Raw genomic sequence first — 18,238 nt, 5'->3', positions numbered from 1 at the left:
CATCAGTATTAAAACAATAAAAGACCTGACAAATTTCAGTTGGTGGATAATGAATCTATAATATATGAAAGTTTAATTGTAATCATTACATTATGGTAAATAATGGAATTTAACACTATATGCTAATTTTTTGAGAAGGACCTGTATATATATATATATATATATATATATATATATATATATATATATATATATATATATATATATGCATTGTGCACGGTCGCTCTGAGGAGCAGAATTATATGCAGTTGGAAACAGGCAACCCTTAAGTGGCCAAGCAGGCATGAAGAAGATGGCAAGAGAACTAGCTAAATAATAATAATAATAATCTTTATTTTTATATAGCGCTAACATATTCCGCAGCGCTTTACAGTTTGCACACATTATCAAAAGGAGTTGAGGGCAACTGCAGTCTGAGAGGATGATATCACACGCAAGGAGGAGGAGGGGACAGCTGCAGCGCTGCTACACTACAGATTTTTCATGGTTCCTTTTCCTCTATCTTATGACTGTCTGTTATACGTGGCACTAGTTCAATGAGCGGGCAGATAGCTGCGAGACACAAGTTAGGGACCCTTTTTGTATTGTAATGCCACAAAATGTTCTTAAGTATCATTCTGTGCACATGATAGCGCTGCCGGACGATTGTAAACAGGCTATTAAACGACTGCCAATCAGCTTGCATGTAGACGTTTGCCAGTCTTTAAAGGTTGGCAAGTGTGAATCCTCACTAAGCCAATAAGTCCCAGCAACTTCTGAGTCTGATCATTATTTTCTAGAAGTAATCTTCCTTTTAAAACATTAGAAGTCATAAAGAAAATTGTGAGATTGTGCTTGTTTTTTTATCAGTGTTGGTTGTAAAACTAGAAACAGTTGTGCAGTAAGAAGATGAGTGAAGAAACGTGTCACTTAGGAGTTCATCACCATTATATATATTACAGTTACTGTATCATTCGATCTAGTTAACAGCCCCAATTGGTCATTAAAGCTTGTCCAAGATATTGTGACCTAACATAGGACCCACAACTCTGCCCATACTCTTATCACTTGTGTAATATTCTCATTGGAAAGTTCCCTATTGCTACAATTATTAGATGGTGCTATTTCACACAGCTTCAGCGTTCCTGAAATAATAGACAATGTATGTATACAACTGGCAAAATAAGTCAACCTGATGAAACCATTATCTTCACACATATGAGACGGTATCTAATCACAACTAAACTGAATAAATGATGTCTAGAACACCACTCCTCTAGAATAAGATGAGCTTTTAAGAAATAGTGTAATGTGCTAGATTATTCTGATCAAATATTGTTTTCATGTCTGGATGACGATACATTTCTATAAACTGGCTTCAGGATAAAAGGTGATAATTCCATATGCTTCCTGTCAACTCTACAGCTGCCCTTGAGATTCACAGAGTCAGATTGATAGCCACAAGTAACACCACCTTTTCCCTTTGGCAAGTAAATGGGATATTTAAACAAACAGATGCAAAGTGAATTTTGCAGAAAGTATACATGGTGTTTCTACTCCCTGTAGAAAAATATAGTAGATGGCAAAGTATTTTTTTTCTGCATAGTGACAACATAAGATTTCAAGTACAGAATAACTTGCTTGAAGAAAGATAGTTTACAAGTGTTTGCATGTCCATGTGTTGAAACATTATTTAAAGGGAACCTATCACCAATTTTTGAGCCTATGAACAAATGCCAAATGTCCCTGTGCTGCACTCTACAAACATGTCTGTCAGCTCCTGACTCCCCCTGTATGCCCCCCAAAATACCATTTGATATGCTCCTGTGCTGTATGTAAATAAGAGTGGTCCGGTCCGATGGGCATCTTTGTTGCGGCGTACATCCCTCCTCTTTGCTCTTAATCGCGTCCTCCTGCTTTGATTGATGTGATGCGTAATCAGTGAAGAATTTGTCAGCCTTTCTTTCAGAAATTTCAAACTACTGCATAGCCAATGACCTCTATAGATAAAAGATGTTCTTCTGCTACATTAGGAAAGGTATTGTGTATAGGAACAAATGCTGCTTTTTTTGCGTTTTATTCTGTTGTCTGTTCGGATGCTTTTATGTGTTACAGTCTTAGACTCTTAGTACAACACTAACTCATTAGGGTTCAGACCAGAACATGGGACCTACAGAGCAGTACTTACATGATATCATGCTCTGTACATACCATGATTAGCTTACAAATGGATATGGAAGGTTTTTTAAATGTATATTGCAAAAAAAAATGAAGCAGAGTTTGTATTGTAAGACGTGTTTAAGGAACTGTGAGTGGTGACCATCTATTGTATCATACCTTGAACAACTGTGTACGATGCCTCCACTGAGGATAGATTGGTTATAACAGTCACATCATCGTCCCGATTGGAGTTTTCAATGTCAATTGTAATAGACTTTTCCATTTCTCGATGAAGGCTGGTGACAACTCCAGTTGGTCGGGTTACATTGGTCAAGCGGCCTTCGTTGTCATAACTAAAATTAAGTCAAGTGAACAATATTACCTGAAAGAACAGCTGTAAAAACACTAAGAACAATAGATTTGGTTAATGGATGTGGATCAATGAATGTACAAATAGTCAGCATAACTGAGAGCATCCGATACCAAGGGTACTACTTATTTATGGCACAAAGTAATTTACATATATTTACATAGGTTCTCTAGATTGTATGTGAATCTGGACTTGACTAAGAATACATTGTGCTATGTTATAATGGATATACTTGCTAGAAAATAAGGAGAACCTGCCACCAGGTCTAAAGGGGGGAGAGATTTTGCCCTTATTATATTCCCAATACTCCATTGAGCATGCCGTTTTTTTTCTTTTTTAAAATCTGCCACACAGATCCAAAGACATAGAATATGGACCTTTTTCCATCATACATGACGGCACCACGAGAGAGGGGATCCGCCCATCAAGGACAGCAAACCTTCAGGATAAAAGGGGCGGCCCCTCTCTCCACATCAGTTGGTTTCCTGTCCTTGACGGGGAACCCTCAAGATAGAAGACTTCTGATGAAGATAGAAGAGGATGCCTGGGCCTGGGTCGGGTGGATTTGGGAAGGCACTGGTCTGCTGCACCCGTCACCAGGTACCGGTAGTCGCCTTGGGGGTCATTTATCCCATGCCCCCCCTAAGCGAAGCATGGCCACAGCCCGTGAGGCGAACGCCCGGTTGAAGACTGGACCTTGGAGGCCACAGCGGTGTAACCTCCCTGTGACCATAAAAACCTACTGTTCCCTTGGGATCCATGGAGGTCACTATTATAGTGCCCTCCCTGTTGATCCATGGTGGCCATGCAGCCTGTGAGACACATCGGTGCCCAGGCTAGGTAAGGCTTCTTGGAAGGTATTGAACCCTCCCTGTTGAGCACTGAAAAAGGGGGGGTTTCCTCTCCCTCCCTCCCCCTCCCTCCCTCTCCTTTGCTGTATGGAGTACCTGTAAGCAGCGCAGGGGGGAGAGCGGTGTATGTCGCAGCGAAGGCGGAGTGACTGCAGCTTCAGCCGGTGACCAGGAGCCCAGGACATGGTGAGGTTTCTTCTCAGCGCGTGTGCCGGCCGGAAGCAGGAAGTGCACACGCGCATGGGCTTCATCCGGGATTCGGCAGCACTCGGAACCTTAGTTGCAGGCGAAGGGGCAGGGGGACCAGGAGTTCCAGCACGCACCGGATGTAGTGGCCGGGTGCGTGCATAGAAGAGAATGTGCAGTTGCTAACGCTGGGAGCAGGATCAACCAGGTGAAATAATTTATAAAAGTAGCGTGCACCAGACGTAACTACCGATGGTGTGCATAGGCACAGATTAAATTACCAGCTGAGGCTGGATGGCGGCAGAGGCAGGATCAGCCAGGTGATTGGTTGTATTCACATGCACCGGAGGTGGTACAGGCACGATCAACCAGGTAATCAATAATCAGGTACGCACATGCTTCTAATTACTGAAGCGGCCAGTAATGGCAGGATCAACCAGGTGATCCATAAAAAAAAAAAAAAAAGAGGAGGTGAATCTATTTAAATGAACCAGAAGTGCTGCCCTGTGTCACTAATCCAGGCCTGGTTGATTATGACTGCACTTGTTACGTGGTGGGGTGTATGATGGAGAGCTTTTCACCAGAACATTTGATGCCACAGCAAGAGGTGCAGGAGAGGCGGTCTCGCTCTAGTGAGAAGAGCCAGATCTGCCATAGCAGCAGAAGCCGCTCGGACAGCGTACGGACGGATCGCCATGCCAAGGAGGGGTCCCTAGTCTCATTGGGAGGCACGGAGAAAACCAGCCAACCTCTGGATCCGGTACCCGTACTTTGAAAGCGTCCGAGTGGTGAGTGAACTGCGAGAAAGTCCAGCACGATAATGTCTGTTCTTTTCTCTTCTCTTATCTCCGTCTCTCCCCTCTTTTCTTACATACATTGGGGGGTGGAATATAGGAGGTCCCCAAGAAGTGTAAATCAAAGGCTAAAAACAAGGAATGTCCCTTATGCAAAAAAGCGTTAAAACCATCCTGGAATAAAACTCTGTGTCAGGATTGCATTAATAAGACTGTAGCGGAGGAAACACCCTCCTTTACAGAGAGTCTTAGATCACTGATCCAATCAGAGGTCTGTAAAAGCATTGCAGACAGCCGACACAGATGCCAGATCTAGGGACAGATCCAGCCCCTCAGTAGCATCCCAAAGGGATTCCTCGGAGTCAGAGGGGGACTCAGATACAGCTTGCTGCTCAGATAGTAGCTCAGAGGAGGAAGATGTATTTCCAGCGGAAGCTACGGATAAGCTTATTAAAGCTGTTCGCTCCACCATGGGGCTGGTAGATGAGAAGGCAAAGAAGACAGCACAAGAACTTATGTTCAGTGGTCTACAAAAGAGGAAATGGAGGTCATTCCCTATTAATGAACAGCTACAAAAACTGATTAAAAGGGAATGGCAAAAACCGGAGAAAAGGTGCCAGATAACCACCTCCCTAAAAAGGAGATATCCTTTTGAAGAGGAGGCGTCCTCATCTTGGGATAGGGCCCCGAAGATTGATGTGGCAATTTCAAAAGTTGCCAGAAAATCCTCCCTGCCATTCGAGGATCTACGTCCTCTAAAAGAACCTCTGGATAGAAAAGTGGACGGTTCCCTGAAAACAGCATGGGAAGTCTCAGCAGGGGCACTAAGGCCAGCTATCGCGGCCACTTGTGTAGCCAGATCCCTTAAAATCTGGATAGACAACCTGGAGGAACAGGTAGAACAAAAAGTTCCCAGAGAAACTCTCCTAGAGGAAATACCGGCCATGAGAGCAGTGGCAGTATTTCTATCTGAAGCATCAGCAGACTCAGCTAGACTGGCAGCAAAATCAGCAGCTTTAGCCAACACAGGACGCCGGGTGGTATGGCTTAAATGCTGGCCAGGAGATACTCAGGCAAAGATGAATCTTTGCTCTTTGCCTTGTGAGGGGAACTTCCTTTTTGGACCGGCATTAGACGAGGTGTTGGAGAAAGCCGGTGACGAAAAGAAAAACTTTCCAAAACAGCCATTTCAGCCCTTTCGTCGCTCCTTTTGGAGAGGCCAAAAATTCCGAAGGCAGCAGTATAGAGACCGAGACAGGAGCAACCTGGACAAGCGACCCAGGGGAGGAAAGGGCTTCTATTTTGGCAAGTCCCCCAGAGACACCAAGAAACCCTCCCAGTGACGGTCCTTCTAAGGTGGGGGGAGGCTCTCTCACTTCCTTCCAGCCTGGGAGAGGATCTCATCCAGCATATGGATCCGACAGATCATAGGATCAGGCCTAAAACTAAAATTCCACCACTGGCCTCCAAGAAGATATATGCAGACCCCAGTACAGTCCTCCCAAGAGAAACAAGACAGTCTGGAAGGAGAAGTAACATCACTCCTAGACAAGCACGTCTTGGAAGAAGTTCCTACAGAGGAAAGGAGGGAAGGATTTTATTCCCCTCTTTTTCTCATAAAAAAACCCGACAATTCTTGGAGGACAATAATAAATTTAAAAGGCCTCAACAAATTTCTTATAATACCATCATTCAAGATGGAAACCATAAAATCAGCGGTAAAACTTCTACATCCCCAGTGTTACATGTCCGTCCTCGACCTCAAGGATGCTTATTATCACGTCCCAATCAGACAACAAGATCGTCAGTTTCTCAGAGTGGCAGTCCAGATGGGGTCCCAGTTGCATCACTTTCAGTACAGGGCTCTGCCCTTTGGGATAGCAACAGCCCCACGGGTATTTACAAAGCTGATTGCAGAGGTCACAGCTAGTGTTGAGCAATACCGTCCGATACTTGAAAGTATCGGTATCGGAAAGTATCGGCCGATACCGGCAAAGTATCGGATCTAATCCGATACCGATACCCGATACCAATACAAGTCAATGGGACACCAAGTATCGGACGGTATCCTGTATGGTTCCCAGGGTCTGAAGGAGAGGAAACTCTCCTTCAGGCCCTGGGATCCATATCAATGTGTAAAAGAAAGAATTAAAATAAAAAATAGGGATATACTCACCCTCCGACGCAGCCTGGACTTTACCGCCGTAACCGGGAGCCGTTGTACCTAAGAATGCGCGCTTGAAGGGCCTTAGATGAGGTCACTGCGCTCTGATTGGTCCGTAGCGGTCGCGTGACCGCTACGCGACCAATCACAAAGCAGTGACGTCACCTAAGGTCTTTCAAGCACTTGAAATACCTTAGAAGACGTCCGCAGCTTCTGATTGGTCGCGTAGCGGTCGCGTGACCGCTACGCGACCAATCACAAAGCAGTGACGTCTTCTAAGGTATTTCAAGCGCTTGAAAGACCTTAGGTGACGTCACTGCTTTGTGATTGGTCGCGTAGCGGTCACGCGACCGCTATGGACCAATCAGAGCGCAGTGACCTCATCTAAGGCCCTTCAAGCGCGCATTCTTAGGTACAACGGCTCCCGGTTACGGCGGTAAAGTCCAGGAGCCGCCGGAGAGGTGAGTATATCCCTATTTTTTATTTTAATTCTTTATTTTACACATTGATATTAATCCCGATACCGATTCCCGATACCACAAAAGTATCGGATCTCGGTATCGGAATTCCGATACCCGCAAGTATCGGCCGATACCCGATACTTGCGGTATCGGAATGCTCAACACTAGTCACAGCACATCTCAGAGAAAAAGACACTGATAATACCCTACTTGGATGACTTCCTCTCCCACTCTCTGTACTCCAATCACTCAGATGGTGGTTACAGATAGAGTCGTCTCCGAGAGGAGTTCCCTGGACATACACAGCCTCCAAAGTAATCACAACGGACGCCAGTTCATGGGGGTGGGGAGCTCACTCAGACACACTATGGGTCCAAGATCCCTGGGCTCAAGAGGAGAAAAATCTATCCTCAAACGAGTGGGAACTGCTAGCAATAGAAAAGGCGCTAGAGAGATTACTTCCATACTTGACAGGGCATCATGTGAGAGTCCTATCGGACAACCAAACAGCGGTCGCATACGTGAACCACCAGGGGGGCACCCGTTCTCGGTCACTGATGCACATAACCAGAAGACTCATGTCTCTAGCCGAAAGGCATTTCCTTTCATTATCGGCCCTGCATATTCGAGGTGTGGACAACATAAAGGCAGACTTTTTAAGCAGGAACCACTTGAGGCAAGGGGGATGGTCCCTAAAAAAGTCAATTTTTCAACGGATAATACACATGTGGGGAAGACCCAGTATAGACCTCTTTGCCTCGAAAGCAAACAAAAAAGTTCAAAAATTCTGCTCCCTGAACCCAGCAGACAGGCTGTTGGCAGTAGATGCCTTCAGCATAGATTGGACGTCAGGACTCCTGTATGCCTTCCCACCGATATGTCTAATCCCAGCAGTTCTGAGGAAGATCAGGGAGGACAAGGCCAGAGTGATTGTAATAGCTCCCTTCTGGCCGTAAAGACCATGGTTTTACTGGCTGAGAGTGATGTCAGTGACGGACCCGTGGGTTCTCCCGGAAGACCAGGACCTTCTAACACAGGGTCCCTTCAACCACCCGCAGAATTCCGGGCTACATTTGACAGCCTTACATTTGAACGGTCGTTGTTAGAGAAAGAAGGGTTCTCAGCTGGTTTAATATCCACCTTGCTCAGTAGCAGAAAACCAGTAACGACCAAAATCTATGGGAGAATATGGAAGAAATTCCTCTCCAGCTCAGGGCCAATACGGAAAGGGGAGGTCCCGATAGTGGCAATACTGGAGTTCATGCAAAAGGGCTTAGATCTGGGGTTAGCTGTTAGTACTCTCAAAGTACACATTTCAGCCTTAGCAGCCTTATTCAACTGTGACCTGGCAAGCAATAGGTGGGTGGTGAGGTTTATCCGAGCCTGTAGTAGAGCTGACTCTGTTCCATCCCCTACTCCTCCACCTTGGGATCTAAATTTAGTGTTAACAGCTTTGACGGAAAGCCCCTTTGAGCCGTTAAATACAACATCAGATAAAGTACTGACATTAAAGACAGCTTTGTTAGTGGCACTTACATCGGCCCATAGGGTGGGGGATTTACACGCGTTGTCAGCTGACCCCCCTTACACACAAATTATGGACGATAGGGTTGTATTAAAATTAGATCCGGCATATCTCCCCAAAGTGGTATCGAGATTCCATAGGGCTCAGGATATAACCCTACCCTCTTTCTGTCCCAATCCTAGTAACAAGAAAGAGGAGAGACTCCATTGCCTAGATGTCAGGAGATGTATCCTACAGTATTTAGAGAGTACAAAATCCTGGAGGAAACAGAGGGCTTTAGTTGTTTCATTCCAGGGGTCAAGGAAGGGCCTTAAAGCCTCAAAACAGACTATCGCTAGATGGGTCAGAGAGGCCATTATTCTAGCGTATAGTAGTGCAGGCAGGGTTGTTCCACAGGGTCTGAAAGCCCACTCCACGAGGGCCATGGCGACATCATGGGCGGAGAGAGCAGATGCTACCATCGATCAAATCTGTAAGGCGGCCACTTGGTCCTCTCCGTCTACATTTTTTAAACATTATAGGCTAGACCTATCTGCTACCTCTGATCTCACATTTGGGAGAAGAGTATTACAAGCAGTGATCCCTCCCTAAAAGAGAATACAAATCTCTGTAACTCTCTCGTGGTGCCATCATGTATGATGGAAAAACACGGGTATTACATACCTGGTAATGTGTTTTTTCATGAGACATGACGGCACCCATATATTCCCACCCTTTTGATTACGTCATTAGTTGGGTGCATTATTAGGATTATTTGTATTATACACTCCCTGGGGTATCGGTGAATAGAACCGTATAGGATGTATTATTTATGTGTACACTAACCAGCGGAGTTCCTCTCGTACTCTATAAAACATCTGATGTGGAGAGAGGAGCCGCCCCTTTTATCTTGAAGGTTTCCTGTCCTTGATGGGCGGATCCCCTCTCTCGTGGTGCCGTCATGTCTCATGAAAAAACACATTACCAGGTATATAATACCCGTGTTTTTACTTCGTGCTAATTTCAATGATCTTTAGCAAGGGAGTGAGGATCACATTCTTTATGCTTATCTGCATTATTACCCTGTGAGAACTGCCGCCTTAATAAAGACCACACAAATTAGCATTAAATAAAAAGGTCCATAAGTAAGGAATGTATAGTAGATTTTAACAAAATGTAAAAAAAAAAAAAAAGGATTATTCGGAAGCTGTGAGGAATAAAATAAATGAAAAAAAACCCAGACACTTTTGATTAAGTGACAAGTCCTCTGTACTTAGCAATGTGAGCATTTGTGCAACCACATCATGTGAAATCAGCTGCCTGTAAACAGGTAGCTAAGAATCACTGGTGGGAAATTAAACCTGTTGTCACATGAATCATACCTTACTGGCACATTTGGTCATAATAGACTGGGGTCGCCCATTAGGGCTCTATATGCAGTGGCGTATCTAAGGGGGGGCAGCCGGGGCATGTGCCCCGGGCGCAGCCGGCAGGGGGGCGCAGTCGGGTCGCCTAATTCGGCGGTCCGCAGTGTCTCCCCCGGCGGCAGCATTCTGCCGCCCCCGGTCTAGGAGTCGGCTGTTCTCTGTGCCGACTGTCAAGCTGACAGCCGGCACAGAGAAGCTGCAGAGCGCCAGCTCCCAAAATGTGCGGACGTACCGCATATGGGCCCGGAGGTGGAGGGGGGCCCCTGCAGGGTGGCTGCGGCGGGCAGGAAGAAATCCCTGCAACTCCGCTGTCTACAAGAGAAAATAGCAGCGGAGCTGCAGCGATCTGTCTTCCTGCTTCCTGCCCACGCTTCCTCTCACACAGACAGCGCCGCTGGATGACGTCATCATTCAGCAGCCGGCTGTGTCAGAGGAAGATGCTGCAGCAGAGCGCGAGGAGAGGTGAGAGAAATGTGTGTGTGTGTGTGTGTGTGTTGCTGCAGGGGAAAGTGGCTGTGCAGAGAGGTAAATGGTGGATATGGAAGATATAGACTTATCAGAGAGAAACTGGCCCCCTGGGTAATGGAGAGCTGTCAAATCCCCAGTGTAGCAGCATGCTATTGGCCCCTCTGTGGATTACAGGGTCTTGGGTAATGAAGACCTGTCCAACCCATGGTATAGCAAGCTACTGCACCCCTACTCCTTGCAGACAAAAGGCTCCTGGGTAATGGACAGCCGTCCAATCCACAGTATAGGAAGATACTGGTCCCTCCCCGTCTCCATATATCGACAACCTGATCTCTTTCTCTGTGGTGGCCATTATAGCTCTCTGCGCATCGATAACGACCTCGATTATGTTATAATGGCAGTAGAAATAAGAGTAAATTCCCATGTGACATACCGTGGTTGTCTGCAGCCCCCCCATCATAAATCGCAGAAACCACAATTTTCACAATGGGAGACTCAATGCACATGCCCCGGCTGCCCCCCCCTAGATACGCCACTGATGGGGATGGTGGGGGAGGAGTAAATGATGGATGTGGTGGAAAGGGCAATGATGGGCGTGACGGAGAAGGCAATGATGGAGGTGGTGAAGAGAGCAATGATGGGGTGGGTAGAGGACAATAATATGTGTGTGGACAATTTGAGTGGAGATAGGGGAATTTATTATGTGTGGGGAGAATTTGGGGATGGGGGAATTTATTATGTGTGGGGTGATATTTGGAGTGGGGATGGGTGATTTAATGTGTGGGGAGATTTGAGGACACAAAATGAAGAGCAAAGGGGGAAATTGGGGGCATATATGAGGAAACAGTTTAGGGGAAAGGGGGGCATGTATGAGGAAACAGTATGGGGGAATGAGGGCATGTATGAGGAAACAGTATGGGGGATGGGTGCAGACAGTATAGCGAGCGAACAGGGGAATGTATGCGGGCACAGTATGAGTAGCAATATGAAAAATGTATGTGGACAGAGTACGGGGAGTGAGGGTGATGGGATGTGTGCAGACACATTATGGGAGTCAGGTGAGCAGGCAGTATAGAAAGTGAGGGGGTAAATATATGAGGAGACAGTATGGTGAACAGGGGGATGTGAGAGGAGACAGTATGAGGAGGGAGGGGAATAGTGTGAGGAGACAATATGGGGGAGAAAAGTAAGTGGGCACAGAATAGAAACTTAATAGTGAGGGTGTAGCATGGAGGAACAGTGTAAGGGTACAGCCAGGAGGGGACAGTATACCAAGATGGGGGAGTGTGATGAGAGTACAGTATAAATACTGGGCCCTATAGGGGGACACAGTATGAAAGGACAGTGTGAAGAGGGGGCCGGTATGGAAAGGAGAGGTCAGTGTGAAGAGCATGTACCTTAAGAGGGACAGTGTGGGGGTCATATTTTGTGCAGACAATATAGTGAGGGGCAATTTTTTTATTCAGGAGCACTATAATGCCACTTCTATCTTTAAGGGCGTCATGTGGAGATTTTCTGCGGAGAAGATGGAGGTCTGCAGAGACGGCTGTGGATGAGAAAACTCATCATGGGGTCTGGACAAGATGAAAAAAAGGAGAACGGCTCCAGAGACGACGTCATCTATAAGGTACCTGGATATAAATGTTATGTGTGATACTAACTAATTATCATGTTTTTATTTATGTTAGGAGCATTAAAGGGAATGTCCAGGTTTGTAATGAGTCATTATTTGTGACTGCAGACTTCTGAGTTCTCACAGTGCGCACTGCACACTGTCAGGATTCTCTCGTGCTGGCGATTTACATACATGCGGTCACATACTGACCAGACATGTGTGGTCTCACTCAATGAAAATGAACTAAGCGAGGCCGGGCACGCCTAGTCAGAATGTGGTCAGTGGTATACAAATCACATGCTTGTGCTGACATGACCGTCCACCGGCAAGGGAGAATCCTAAAAGTGTGCAGTGCATTAGTTGTGAGAATTCAGAATCCTGCGATGTCAGGATTCAGCTCTGCAGGTTCCAGTAGCTGCCACATGGACACTTCACTCACATGCGACTTTCATACTTATGGTCCTGTGACAACGAGCTTCTCTTCCTGCATCTCTCAGTTTTTCACTGAACATTGAGAGCATTAGGAAGAGAAGCTCGTGGGTACATGACTAAGTTTGAAAATCGCATATTTCCTTTTGGGGGGGGGGGGGCGCCAAAATGAATTCTTGCCCCGGGTGCCAGAAACCCTAGATACGCCTCTGTATATGAGCCAGAGAAAGGAAACCATCTATGTATTACATCTGGATGACCACCATGCAACACTGTACTGTCCCTAGCCAACAAATGGTGTCAGCTCAAATGTGAATGACGTATGCATGAAGAGGTAGTCCCTTTATTCCACATGCCACCGCTTCTGAGATATCCTGCTGCTGCTGTATACCATTCGTGGATGTTATAGATTGGGTATATATGTCATAGAGACCACTCATGTAGCTGCTATGAGCTAAGCTCAGGGCCAGCCAAACTCAGGCGTCATTATTCACCTGTCCTATGGTGTCCCTTCTAACACACTCCAGGGTTGACTAAACCTGTATAGTGGACTATGACAATATGAGCCAGAGCACCATTTTGATTTTTGCTTTTGGGCTACTTAGCCCTGAGTACACATCATTATGTGCTATTTTATAGCATCTTCCATTGATGAAATAGGCTGTATAGCCAGAATCATTATGATGACCCTAGAGAGCTCCAAATTTAAGGATAATGAAATATACAGGGGTTGGACAAAATAATGGAAACACCCAACGTTTCGGCATCATAATCTTCGAACATGTGATAAACATGCAAACCGTGACATATGGTAATGTTTTGCAGTTGATTATTTGTGTTATGTGATATGTGTATGTAAATTAACTGTTTGTTTTGCATAATTGTAAGAACATTGATGAGAACCTGATACCAATGGCAGACCTCTCGGACTTTCAAAGAGGCCAAATTGTTGGTGCTCGTATGGCAGGCGCTAGTGTAACAAAGTGCCTGAATGCTTGGCGTGTCAAGAGGTACTGTCTCCAAAGTAATGACTGCATTTGAAAGAGAAGGAAAAACGTCCGCAGCAAAGCACAGGTCTGGCCGAAAGTCAAAAATGACTGAGTGAGACCGTCGGACTCTAAAGCGAATTGTGAGAGAGGATCGCAAGACCACGGCTCCGAAAATCACTGCTGAGCTCAATGAACACCTATAGAACCCAGTTTCCACGAAAACTGTTTGTCGGGAGCTGCACAAATCTGGACTGCACGGAAGAGCTGCAATTAGAAAACCGCTGCTCTCAATGACAAATGTTTCCAAGCATTTAGAGTGGTGTAGAAACCTCCAGAATTGGTCCCTCAAGCAGTGGAAACATGTGATATTCTCAGAAGAATCATCTTTTACCCTATTTCCGACCTCCGGCCGAGTGTACGTTTGGAGACAGCCAATAGAAGCATTCCACCCAGATTGACTTCTCCCAACCGTAAAACATGGTGGAGGTTCTGTGATTATCTGGGGTTCTATTTCGTGGAGATCCGCCAGGCCAATGATATCCCTTCATGGAAGAATTAACAGCCAAGATTATTTAGGCATTTTGGGTGACCAAGTGCATCCAATGGTTCAAGCACTGTCCCCGGAGGGGAACGCCATCTTTCAAGATGATAATGCACCAATTCATACAGCTAGAATCGTTAAAGCATGGCACGAGGAACATTCTAATGAAGTTGAGCATCTCATCTGGCCCCCACAATCCCCAGACCTCAACATTATTGAGCATTTATGGTCGATTTTAGAGATTCAAATTAGACGTCGAATTCCGCCGCCACCGTCGCTCAAAGAACTGGAGGGTTTTTTAACTGTAGAATGGGTAAAATTTCTTTGGAAACAATTCACACCTTGTATGAATCCATACTTCGGAGAAATGAGGCTGTAATCGCCGCAAAAGGTGGAACTACACCATATTAAACTAACTTTTGTTGATGTTTCCAGGTGTTTCCATTATTCTGTCCAACCCCTGTACATTCACCACGTATTCCACTTGAAGAGCAAAGAGGGAGTTGAGTATTTTTTAGTCACTTCTCCCTCGTTATGCATATGGCAGAGTGCAGTACACTTCTCTGTGTGTCATTATGTTCTGACATTAAGTTCTGAACGCAATGTTACAGTTGTGAACGGTATGATTTGCTAATTAATACACTGACTTACCAGACATTAAAGCTAATTATTCTCATCTCATAGCCAGCAAATTATCCACTATAACCTAGCACTTTACATGCTGTTTTTAAAGAAACTTTACATCACAGTTAACTTTCACATTGTTAGGGCTAGCAGAACACACCAAATTATAAGAGAGATGGTACTGTATAAGGTGCGTTCGCAGCCCGGGGTCCACCGTGCAGAGATGGAACCTGCTGCTGAGTAATGATGGACTATATGGCGGTACAATGTGGATACACACACGGGTTAACTTCACCCTGTGTGAAGGAAGCAAACCCTGTTGTGTCACAGGGCCGTGGTACCGCACCAAGAGCACAAGCAAGGAGTCTCAGGACTAGTGTTGAGCGATACCTTCCGATATCCAAAAGTATCGGTATCGGATTGGATCGGCCGATATTCAAAAAATATTGGATATCGCCGATACCCGATACAATGCAAGTCAATGGGACCAAAATATCGGAATTAAAATAAACCCTTTCTTTCCTTGTAGGTTCATTCTACATGAAGGAAAACAACTAAGAATAATGTAGGATGTATTGGGGGAGGTGGGGGAGACATTAAGGCATAGAGGTTTAGCCCAATCAAATGGAATAGCAAGAATTTCAATTTTTTTTAAGACGTTCGGAGTTACAAAGATATTGACTATGTTAAGATCTTTTATATTTTGTCACATATTGATGTTTCACTACTTCCATGCTCTTCACCTTTTTTTTACTTCTCCGACACTTTCTTCTTCATCATCCTCAGCAGCAGCATCTTTTACATCAACTTCTTCACCTTATTCATCTTCTTCTTAATCTTCTACATATTTTTCTTTTTTGTTACATTCCTCATATTCTTTCTATTCAACTATTATTCTTCTTCATATTCTACTTCTTCATCATATTCTTATTTGTGACAGGCATTCCTGCCGTTGTTATCTATAAAAGTTTGAAGATTACACCTTCCATTCTGCCTGTCACAAAAGAGTTACAACAGGATTTGTCCGCGTTCAGTTAGGCCTGCAGCAGCAGGCTTTTTCCAGGGGCACCACGAGGAGGAACGGACTCACCCCAATACACTGCTTAGTCTTCTTCTGCTTATAATTTAGATAATATCTTTTGCTCTGATGTTTAGTCTTATGCTTAATGTTCTTCTGCTTTTTGTTCTGCAGCTTCTTGTTCTTCTGCTTCTCGGTCTCCAGGGTTGTGGCCTCCAGGGTCGTCGTCTCCGGGCTCATCGTCGTCTTCGGGGTGGTCTTCAGGGTCATCGTCTCCAGGGTTGTCGTTTCAGGGGTCGTCGTCTCTGGGGTCGTCGTCATCTTAGGGGTGGTCTTCAGGGTCGTCATCTTTAGGGTCTTGAACTTTGAAATGTAGCAGAAGGTACAAGAAGGCTGAGGAAATGCCGAGAACCAGCTGACGGTACTGGAACCCAGAAAGCTACCCGAAGGTCCAAGAGCCAATGGAACTACCGAGGACCAGCTGACGGTACTGGAACCCGGTTACAAAGCAGGAGGTACCCGTGCCAGAAAGCACTACCAAGGACCACCTGACGTTGGTGGAACTCGGATACCCAGAAGGAGGCACCTAAGCCAAAGGCTCTGCCTGGAACCAGCTGATGGTACTGGAACCAGGATGGGGAGCAGAAGGTACAAGAGCAAAAGACACTGCCGAGAACCAGCTGACGGAACTGGAACCCGGATGGGTAGCCGAAGGTACAAGAGCCAATGGAACTACCGAGGACCAGCTGACGTTGCTGGAACCCGGTTACTAAGCAGGAGGTACCCATGCCAGAAAGCACTACCAAGGACCACCTGACGTTGGTGGAACTCGGATACCCAGAAGGAGGCACCTAAGCCAAAGGCTCTGCCCGGAACCAGCTGACGGTATTGGAACCAGGATGGGGAGCAGAAGGTACAAGAGCAAAAGACACTGCCGAGAAACAGCTGACGGTACTGGAACCCGGATGGGTAGCAGAAGGTAAAAGAGCTAATGGAAAAACCGAGGACCAGCTGTCGGTACTGGAACCCGGTTACTAAGCAGGAGGTACCCGTGCCAGACAGGACTACCAAGGACCACCTGACATTGGTGGAATTCGGATACCCAGAAGGAGGCACCTAAGCCAAAGGCTCTGCCCGGAACCAGCTGATGGTACTGGAACCAGGGGGACCTATTCAAAATTGTCTTCCTAAGAACCAGCTAATGGTGCTGGAACTCTGATAGGCAGAAGAAGGTCCACAGGAAAAACAAAAGTAGCTAGGCCGCGAGCTGGCCGTGGTTACCAAAAATCCACAATCCTACAGGGGGAGCTTGTCCTATTGGCACTACCGAACCAGCCTTGATTTCCAGTTCCCGCAGCCCACATAGGAAACACCTAAACTGCAGGCACCATGGAGTCGGCTAACCCGAGCTCAACCTGACAGGACCACGTATTGGAGGCCTTGACACTACCTTTAAACAGCTGGCGTGCTGTAACCGGGCTGGGCAGGAGGGAGTACCTGTGCCAAAGACAATTCCGAGCAGCAACTAGCAGTGCTGGAGCCCAGGGTCAGCAGGAGGAGCAGACTGTAGGCCACAGCCTGCACTTGAGGCAGTTTAACATCTTATGGAGTGCCAGCGTGGCGGTCGTAGGACACATTGCCGGATACACAGCAGGGGAACAGCTGACGTTACTGAACCCCACTAACACAGGAGCGAGTGTTTTTCTCTGTGCAAACAGCACTTCTGAGCATCAACTGGCGGTGTTAGAGCCCAGGGTCAGAAGGAGGAGCAGAGTGCAGGCTGAGGCCTAATTGGAGCAAATTGAAAGTGAACCTTTAAACCCCCCCAGGCGTTAGTAACAAGAAGAGCCACCTTGTGCAGCAGTAATGCTGCACAAGGAAAAGGTGGCTCTTTTAATTATGCTCCTTGCACACGCTGAACGAAACACTTATAAAATTGTGCCACTCATACCGTGAAACCATCACGGAGGCGGGACTTTCCTTCTTAATGAGACGCAGCACAGCTGTTAAAAATACCACCTTGGCACTGGGCACAGCCTCCTGAGCGTTGCTTTTTTGTGTACCGGAGTCTGCGCTGTTTTTTATCCCTTGGCCATGCGCTGTTAGCGCTGCCCGTCTTCTGACAGCATTCGATGTTAGCCTGTGCGGTGGCACTGCCCATGAATCCCAAGCCCCACAGTGTCTTCTGATTTATTCACACTGCGGGGCTGGGATTCATGGCCTTGCGCAGTAAATATCTTCGCCTCTCACTCATGTCCTTACGCCTGCTTTAGACTGTGCGGCGTCAGCTGATCCCTACTCACGTGCCATGGCCATGAAGCCGCACAGTCTAAAGAAGGCGGAAGGAGATGAGTGAGAGGCGAAGATATGCACCGCGCATGCCCATGAATCCCAGCCCCGAAGTGTCTTCTGATTTATTCACACTGCGGGGCTGGATTCATGGCCTTGCGCAGTAAATGTCTTCACCTCTCACTCATGTCCTTATGCCTTCTTCAGACTGTGCGGCGTTAGCTGATCCCTACTAACATGCCACAGCCGTGCAGCTGCACAGTCTAAAGAAGGCGGAAGGAGATGAGTGAGAGGCGAAGATATGCACCGCACATGCCCATGAATCCTAGCCCCAAAGTGTCTTCTGATTTATTCTCACTGCGGGGCTGG

At 46.3% G+C, this 18,238-nt stretch overlaps 1 protein-coding gene across 7 annotated transcripts in view; it reads right to left on the bottom strand.

The window, feature by feature from the left end:
* Positions 1-18,238, bottom strand: part of LOC143776520 (teneurin-2-like) — a 3,926,626-nt gene that overhangs the window by 483,157 nt on the left and 3,425,231 nt on the right. For all 7 annotated transcript variants that reach the window (XM_077265978.1, XM_077265979.1, XM_077265980.1 and 4 more), the window contains one exon: positions 2,317-2,492. In XM_077265978.1, coding sequence (XP_077122093.1) covers positions 2,317-2,492 — 176 coding nt within the window. The remainder of the gene's footprint in view (positions 1-2,316; positions 2,493-18,238) is intronic.

Source organism: Ranitomeya variabilis, chromosome 5 (assembly GCF_051348905.1).
Source record: "Ranitomeya variabilis isolate aRanVar5 chromosome 5, aRanVar5.hap1, whole genome shotgun sequence".
Lineage (NCBI taxonomy): Eukaryota > Metazoa > Chordata > Amphibia > Anura > Dendrobatidae > Ranitomeya > Ranitomeya variabilis.
Note: the sequence above shows the minus strand (reverse complement) of the source record. Positions and strands in the feature narration are given on the sequence as shown.